This window comes from Camelus bactrianus, chromosome 15 (assembly GCF_048773025.1).
Source record: "Camelus bactrianus isolate YW-2024 breed Bactrian camel chromosome 15, ASM4877302v1, whole genome shotgun sequence".
NCBI classification, from domain to species: domain Eukaryota; kingdom Metazoa; phylum Chordata; class Mammalia; order Artiodactyla; family Camelidae; genus Camelus; species Camelus bactrianus.
The window spans coordinates 17,297,915-17,306,704 of NC_133553.1; the positions used below are offsets into that span (position 1 = coordinate 17,297,915).

The 8,790-nt window shown below is 52.5% G+C and overlaps 1 protein-coding gene across 5 annotated transcripts in view; it reads left to right on the top strand.

Moving 5' to 3' along the window:
• Positions 1-8,149, top strand: part of RNF144A (ring finger protein 144A) — a 108,875-nt gene extending 100,726 nt beyond the window's left edge. For all 5 annotated transcript variants that reach the window (XM_074341617.1, XM_074341616.1, XM_074341619.1 and 2 more), the window contains one exon: positions 3,919-8,149. In XM_074341617.1, the coding sequence (XP_074197718.1) occupies positions 3,919-4,050 (132 nt within the window). In that variant the 3' untranslated portion in view covers positions 4,051-8,149. The remainder of the gene's footprint in view (positions 1-3,918) is intronic.
• The last annotated feature ends 641 nt before the right edge of the window (positions 8,150-8,790 follow it).

The window sequence follows — 8,790 nt, forward strand, 5'->3', positions numbered from 1 at the left end:
TGTGCACCGTAAACGGGCGAGTTGTCAGGCACATGGGTTATAGGCCCATAAAGTTGTCAGAAGAAAACCAAACAAAACTCATTGTGGACCTGACTTGGCCCAGGGGCCAGTTTGCAAACCTTGGGGTGGAGAGTCGATTTGAGCTGCGTTTTATTTCGTCCTCCTGGCCAGCACGGCCCGCTCCAGGGCTCAGCCCCCCATCTCTGCCCTGTACCCCAGACAACAGGAGCAGACTCCCTCACAGTTGTGGCGGCCAGGAGTCTGAAGTCAAGGTGTGGGCAGGACTGCGCTCCCCTGGAAACCTGCCTCTTCCAGCTCCTGGCGGGTCCCGGCTGTCCTTGCCCTCAGCTCACAGACGCATCTCTCCAGCCCTCACCTTCCTCTGTGCACCTGCTCTGTGTCCAGACTTCCCTTTCGATAAAGACACTAGTCAGAATGGATCAGGGCCCATCCTAGTAATGTCATTTTAACTTAATGATCGCTACAAAGGCCCCATGTCCAGACAAGGAGCTGTCTGGGTCTCCAACATGTGTCTCTCTGCGTGGCCTGAGCCTCCTACCAGCATGGTGGCTGGGGCCACGGGCAAGCTCCCCAGGAGGGCGTGAGAGCCAGGCGAGAACTGTCACCCTGGCTGATAATGTGGGCCAGGTGTCACACCTCGTCCCCGTGCCTGTTTGTTTCCTGGGGGTGAGTCACGTGTTCCTAGGGGTCCTGGGTAGCACTGAGCTTCCGGTAACAGTCCTTTAGAGAACTGGCCCTTGGGAAATGCAGAAACCGGGACGGGGGTCCGGGGCCTCCACTGTTGTTGAGGAGGGCGCCGGGAGCACCTCCCACCACTCCTTGCGGCATCCTCGGTGGGTCCGCACCTGCAGGACACCTGCTCCGTGCCCGCTCTGAGCCACGCCTGGGGGCCACGTGGACGAAGGAAGCAGCCCTGATCTCAGGCCCCTCTCGGTGCTGGTGGAATGGAACAGAGGTGCACAGGTGTGGGGTCGCTTTCCTGCGATGCGAGGAGCCCCCGAGACACGCAGGGTTGTAGACAAAGTGGCCGGGGACGTCCATGCGTTAGTGTTGGATTTGGGATGAACGGTGAAAGCGGAGTGAGCAGCGTCAGAAGGACAGTGAAGGAGTCACACTCACTAGCAGCGTGTGTGGCGGAGAAGCTGACAAGCAGAGGCCAGAGGCCAGGGACTCCCTGGGGGACCAGCCGCACCCAGAGCAGACCTCGTGTGCAAACAATTAAAACTCCGACTTGCCCTTAAACCTTTGGTTTTGACAGTTAGAACCGCCCCCGACACAAGATGCAGAATGCCCGTTACCGGAAGGAACTTGCATCCTCGTCGTCTGTTTCTAGCGGTAAAGCGTCAACGCGGAAGCTTAGAAAGTCTGCATTTCCCACGTGTCTCCTGGTTTTCCGTCAGCTCGGTGCCCTCTGTTCCCTCAGCCCCGGGACGGGCTTCTTGCTGGGGTGTTCATCATCGGCCTGTGAGCGGAGCTTCACTTTGTGGTTATGGCAGCCTCTGAGCTTCCATCCATTCACCCAGGAAAGCTGTGTTGCGTGTGCACAGAGCGCCCAGGAGTCGCGGTGGGCTCTGACGTCCAGGTGCCCCGTGGCGGCGGGCAGGACCCTGGCTCGGTGGCCTGACTGTGGATCTCTGCAGCCCCCTACCCGTCTCTCCTCCTCACTCGCTGGCCTCCAGCACGGAAGCTCCCAGCTGTGCTGCGTTGCTCTCCCCGGCCCCTGGGCTGTGGCCCTGCCGTTGTCCTGGTCCTCATCTCCCGCTCCTTCCTCCACTGATCGGGTCCATGCCCAGCCTGGCACGTCCAAATTCTGCACCACTGACAGCCAAGCTCAGGGGTCACATCCTCCACAAAGTCTCTCCCGATCAGAGGGGGGCGCTCCCTCCCGCGCCCCCCGACTTTGAACACGTCTTCTGACTCTCATCACGTTACTGTGATTCCCGCTTTCCCTTCTTGAACACTTGTGTCTCATCTCGGATGACAGATAATCTGTCCTTGGCAGCTGGGACTTACTTCGCCCTGGGCCCGCGCCTGAGGCAGAAGGATGCTTTTGAGCTTGCACTTGGATGCAAGAGTGTCGGTCAGTTGTTTTTTCCCATGACTGGCTTGCAGCTCCCTCTGCAAAGTGGATGGTCCTGGAGGAACAGCATCCTTGCTCCTTCAGCTGCTTCCTACACACGGGAGCTTTCTCCGGGTGGGTCAGGAGGAAGGGGCTGAGCCCTGTTTTCTTGTCCTGGCTCCTGTGGCAGCTGCTGCCTCCTGGCTTCCTCCTCCCAGCAAATATTAATCGTCACTAAACTATGATCAAGCCTGTTTCACTGCCAGTTTCAGGGGAACTCATAGGCTTGCGAGGCAGAGTGAGATAGTAGAAGCACAGATAGTTCCCCTGTCGACGTTACGTTCAGAAAGATGGACTTAGCCAGCCCGGCAGAAAACATGGATTCTTAGCGTCAGCACCATCTAATTTATCAACAAGGTGGTTGTGCGTGTGTGATGGTTTTCAGGAAAATCTGTCAGGGTGTACTTTAATGCACACGGATGTGATGCTGTCACACTGCGTCGTATTCCGGAACTGATAACAGCCCTCCGAGGTCTTTTACTTCATTTGTTTATTTTATAAATGAAAAAACTGAAGCCCAGTGAGAGGGGAACACACGCCGAGTCAGAATTAGAACCAGGAGCCCCGCAGGTTCGTGTGTTTATGGCTCTGAACATCAGGTGGCGGGCTAACTCCACCTTCAGATTCCGGGTCTGGGCTCCGGTGGAGGGTGGAGGGGACCAGCTACAGAGCGACCCGCTGCTTCTTTGACCGTGCACGCTGCCTGACTTGGATGATAGCATGTCCTCATCTGAGGCTCATCTCTTTTGGCATTTAGTCGTATCTAGGGGTAAGCCTATGTCTTTAAACAAAATCAAAATGTGTGACAGTAATTGTAGGGTTTTAAACTCCAGGAATAATGCAGGTCTGGTCACTCCCTGATGCACCGTGTTTGTGCCTTTCTGTTCTCCCACCTGAAATGGTTTATCCCAGTCCTTCTTGTTTGCTACCCACCTCCTCATCCTTATAATCTCAGCCATCTCTCATCGCAAACCCACCTGCAAATGTAGGTGTCTGGCTCTGGGGCTCTCTTTATACCCTGGAACCTGATGGCAATTTTTGTAAAATGCATTATTATCATTTTGATCTTGGTCTCTTTCCACCAGACTGGGTGATTGTTGAGGGCCGAGATCTCATGTGCCTCTGTGTTTGCAACACCTAGTATGGCGTTTGGCTCAGAGGCAGCTTGTTGGTTAACTGGATGTATAATTGGATGGATATTTGGGTACATAGATGGAAGGAGGGAAGGGAGAAGGGAAAGGAAGAAAACAAAGGGAAAAAAGGGAAGGGGGTAAAAATGGAAGGCAGTGAAAGGAAGGAAATATGAGTAGATGGATGGGTGGGTGGATGATGGTTGGATGATGGATGGAAGGATGGCAAGTGGATGATGCATGGATGATGGATGGATGGATGGATATGTGGAAGATGGATGGATGGATGATGGATGGATGATGAGTGGATGGATAAACAGACAGATGGTGATATGGGTGGTAGATTAAGGAATGGATGGGTGGATGGGTGGACAGATGGAGAGATGAATGGATGATATGGGTGGTAGATGATGGATGGATGGATGGATGGATGGATGGAAGGGTGGGTGGCTGGAGAGATGATAGATATATGGAAAGATGCATGGATGTTACATGTATAATGGATGGAGGGACGGACGGATGGGTCTAGGTAGATGTCAGTGGGTGGATGATGGACAGATAGATGGGTGAGTGGGTGGGTGTGTGGCTGTACTTCAGCTGTGGAGCCCACAGGCAGCCACCTCACGCTCCTCTGCTTCCTTCCTGCAGGTCGTGGGCATTTTTGCTGGATTTGGGCTCCTGCTCTTGGTGGCCTCGCCCTTCCTGCTCCTGGCCACCCCGTTTGTCCTTTGCTGCAAGTGCAAGTGCAGCAAAGGCGACGACGACCCGCTGCCCACCTAGAGGAGGCACGACGCTGGGACGAGACCCTGCTCCGGGAAGCGCGGTCCTCCCCGCCCCCACCCGCCGTCCCCGCTCACCAAACATCTTTCTTGCCTTATGTGCCCCATCGAGCTTCAGTGTCACGCCAGATGCCGTGATTTCAGGGACCAATGTCAGACCGTTTGCGCAGGCCCGGGACGCCATCACCCAGGCATGGGGAGGGCGAGGCTGGCGTGGGTGGGGCATGTCCCGTCCCCACAGAATCGGTCTCTCCAGACGTGAGCGGGGAGGTGCTGTGCGGAGCACCGCGGGCAGTCTTCTCCCAGTGGTGGCAGACCAGGGGCGGCCGGCGGCTGCTTCGGCGCCTTCTCGTGCACAACGTAGCCCGTCTCCTCCTTGGCATCCCGCTGGCGCCACGTTGCCCAGAGAAGAAGTCTTTTAAGGATTGCGTCTCACTGCAGACCAAGTCCGAGTGTTCTGACTTGAGAAAAGCACTCTGGTTATGACAGCTCTTTTTATTACTAATGGCATTTAGTAAAATCCTTTTTCGAAGGCATCTTTTTTTTTTTCCAACTGAGAAGTGAAAAATCAACAAGGTGCGTCTAAACCATCCTATGCCTTTCTTGAAACGTGCGTTTGGGGGAAGCTGTTGTTAAATGGCCTTTCCGGCTCGGCCGCCTTCCAGGAGATTTAGAAAGCCTTATGTGCTCTTTGCGTTTTTCTTGAAACTTGTAGACTTTTTGGATGCTGCCCGCGGTGGGACTGCTACAAACGCGGTTCCTGGAGCGTTGCGTCTCCTTGAGAATACTGGGTGTTTAAAGAAACATCTCCATCCTTAGATCTGCCTTTTGTTTTTCTCTCTCTGGTGATTCAGCTCAGCTCCCAGGGCTCCCTGTTTTCTCATCCAGGTATCCGCAAATATTTTTTTTAATGTCTTCAGAAGCTAAATGTTTTACTTGGACACAGTTCTGTTGAGACTTACTTTGGTTTGTTGGCCTGTAGCGTCAGTCTCCGCCCGCGGATGCTACCAGCGAGCAGTGATGTTGACGCCAGGGGGGCGGGGCCTCCCCGGGGCTGAGGGAGAAGCTTCTGGGTTTCGCAGTTTTTGTAATGACTGAGTAACTGTGGAGAAATCGTCTGTCCTACACACTCCCCAGTCTAGTTGCTCACCATGTCACCTCTGCTGGGGGGGGAAGAAAAACAACTTCCATTTCATTTGTGTTGATTGGGGTCTTAACCTCTCGGCCTTGGACAGACTGTGTGTGGCTGTTACCGTGCCAACGGGATGCCCGGTTCAGTTAGGCACATGGTTCTCCATCAGTCGACTTTGAAAAGCGGGGAAAGTGCGTTCTTTACAGAAAGTTGACTTTAATACGGTTTTTAAAGGGCAAAATGATTGCATCCAACTTGCGACTTCTAAAACTAGTACAAAGGGGAGTGGGGTAGACGTACTGCTGCAGTGGGACTTTTGAAGAGCTTATTAAGCATCCACAGAGGAGTGAAGTGAAAACAGCGCCTGGCTTCTGCCTCAGTTCTGCGTTACAGGCACGTTTGTGCCGCGTGGCGCTGTTCTGTGTCTCCCACGTCTGCATTTGGGGATCCGTCTCAGGTCCTGGTGTACCTGCCCGTATAGAAATGTCTCTATTTCTTCACACTTAATAGGTTAGGAGAATCAGGGTCACCCCACTCTTCCCCTTGAAACTGAAGCCATTTAGGAAGCCAGTCTGTGTCCAAATTTTGTGCAAAAAGTCTTCCTTATAGTTGCAGTTTAAAAACTCGGCCACTGAGGGAAACCATGCCTGAGGCCAGCCTTCTGGACGGCCCCCGGGCCCTGAGTCCCTGTTGCTGCAGAGGATGTGATGGAGGGAGGATGGCTTTTCTAGAGAGAGTCACAGCCCCGTGAGGTCAGAAGGTGAGGTCGATGGCCCAGGCTGGAGACCTCATTTGTGATTTGTGAGTACATGTATCTCCCAGCGTCTTTTAAAATTCCTAAGGAAGACGGCAGGCTGGTGGCCCATGTCCAGTGGTCCACAGGGCAGGCCTTCACCTGTCCCAGGCCATCCCACCTGGATTCGCTGCTGCCCACTGCCCGGGTCCGTACAGTGGTACCCCTTCCTGCAGGGCGGGAACCGGAGCCTTTGGAACGCTTGCATCCGTTGGGCCAGAGTTCAGACCTCTTTATCCCTAGTGGCGGGGCTGTCCAGCTCCTGGAGGAGTCCGTGGGCAATCATGCACATCACAGCGCCGACCGTCTCTGTGCCTTCACCCCGACACCTTCACAGCACGTGGTTTGACCCAGGTAGGGACCACTGAGATTCTGGGGCCAGGCGAGGCTGAAGGAGCGCCTGCTTGCCCCGAGTTTTTGCATCACACATGGCCCGGCGTGCTCAGTTGGATTCTGTGATGACAAAGTAAGACTGTCCGTTCCCTGGAAGGACACCAGTGGGACCACACTGAGATCTGCACATAAACCTGCGTGCCCCCCATCTGACTTCTTTTCTTTCCGTGAGGACTACCATCCCCTTAGTTCACGGGGACGCATGTGGACCAGGCTTGATGTAAGATGCAAATGGGACGTGGGAAGATGGCCTGTGTTTTGGGTTTTGACCTGCCTGTCAGTCCCGGGAAGACCTGGGGGCTTGATGCTGAGGAGATGGACCTGTTCCTGCTGTTCAGCGTGGTTTGTCTTCGTTGAAGATGACACGTTTAAAGATGGTTTTCACGCTGACCCTCTGGAAGCATGTGTCTGTCTATCCAGTTCGAGGCCTCTAAATCCCAGGGGGGAGGGGAGAAGGAACCCGGAGAGGGACCATGGCCGACTCTGCCGCTGTCCGGGTGGGGTGCTGACAGCGGGCACGCTGACCGGTAGGTGGCCTAGTCCCTCGGTAATTGACCACATGGGCGGTCTCACCGGCTGTGCCTGCCCTCGAGGCCGGGCTCTGGCGTGCATCCTTTAGCCAAGCTCTGCCATCATCACGGGCATCACTGTACACGTCCACGTGGCAGAGACTGACCTAGGACTTGAGCACAGACAGAACCTTCGATAGACGAATCGCTGTCCAAACCAGTGCTTCCTCCAGTAGCCGCAGACTGAGGAGCCAAGACCTGCCGCCTCTGGCACCTTTTAAAAGGGAGCAAATTCTCTTGACAGCGTATTATTCCATCAGACTGTTTTAGGACAGGCCAGCTCCTGACTAGAGCGTGGCCCACGGGGAGGGGGTTATCAGATACGCAAAAATTACTCCGGGACGATTTTATCTTTCTCACCTACATCACAAAGGTTAAAAATTATTTAGCAGGTAAGAAGAGGGCACTTTCCCTCGGTCATCTCTAAGAATCAGAGGCTTGGAAAGAACCAGGGTGGCTTTTTGTGTATTTCTCAGACTCTCGCTTATTAATAAACACCCCGTATGTGTGTATAAATCGCAGTGAAGTCATCGAGGGAAACCTTTTGCATGTATAAAGCTTCCTGAAGGTCTCTTTTAAAAAAATACCAAAGTTTGTGTATTCCTTCTCATTAACTCTCAAACCTTCATGAAAAATAAACAAAACAAAGAGTTATGACTGGTCTTGTCAAAAATGCTGGAGGGAAAGAAGGAGGTGCATTGAAGGAGAATGCGTGCCTCCTCACCAGGAGAGCCTGCCTTTGGGTGTGTGAAGCCCGTGGTCTCCCCCATCCGTGGTTTGCATAATCCTGTCTTCTGCGATTCCGGCAGCCGTCAGGAAGGGGTGGGGACCCGACCTTTCCTTCATTCCGCGCTCATTTTACCGTGGGTGTATTTTAATCTTGTATAAAAATATGCATGAATGAGTCATGCACATGTATACATTACGTATTTGACAAGTGGTGGTAAAAACAACAAAAAAAAAAACAACAAAAGTTTGATTTGTGTTTTTGAAATGTCAGTACATTTTTGTGCCACTAACACTGTGATGTATAATAGAGCTGTTTGAATGCCTTTTAATGTTGTGTTTTGTACTTTGGAATCATATGGAAAATTTTGATTTGTAATTTCAATACATATTTTAAAGTGTACTGCGTCTTATGTAGTTTGTCCCCCCTTTAGAAGGGATTTCTTTTTAAAGCTATTTTGGCTGGAATACAGGTTACTTTTGTAAATCCTGTCTGGCTCTGTCTTTTGTACATTCTTAGGTGGCTGCTGGCTTGCAGATTAAAAACGTTGTGAAGGTTGGATGTGGACAGGAGGGGGAGCTTACACCACTGGGAAAACAGCTTTTTAAAATTAAGTTATAATTAATATATACTATTATATTGTTTCGGGTGTACAGCATAGTGAGTCAAAATTTTTATGCATCATGTGATGGTCACATTAAGACCAGCTACCGTGCAAAGCTCCCATCCAAAGCGGCTGCAGTCGTATGAACTGTATTCCCTGTTACATTACATCCCCAGACTTACTTACCTTCTCGGGGGAAGTTTGTATCTCTTAATCTCCTTCACGTATTTTGTGCAGCCCCTGCCCCCTCCCCTCTGGCAAACCCTGGTTGGTTCTCTGTAACTGTGAGTCTGTTTCTGTTATGTTTTGTTGGCTTGTTTGTTTTATTTTGTTGATTCCACATAGAATTGAAACCGTATGATCCTTGTTTTTCACCGTCTGGCTTAGTTCACTTAGCACGTCGCCCTCGGGGTCCGTCCCCGTGTTCTGAGGCTTCCTGTCTTGCCAATGCTCTCAACTCCCTTGAAGCCCAAACGATCCTGGGTGTGGAGTGAGGGAGCCCACTCCCGCCCTCCCTGCCCCC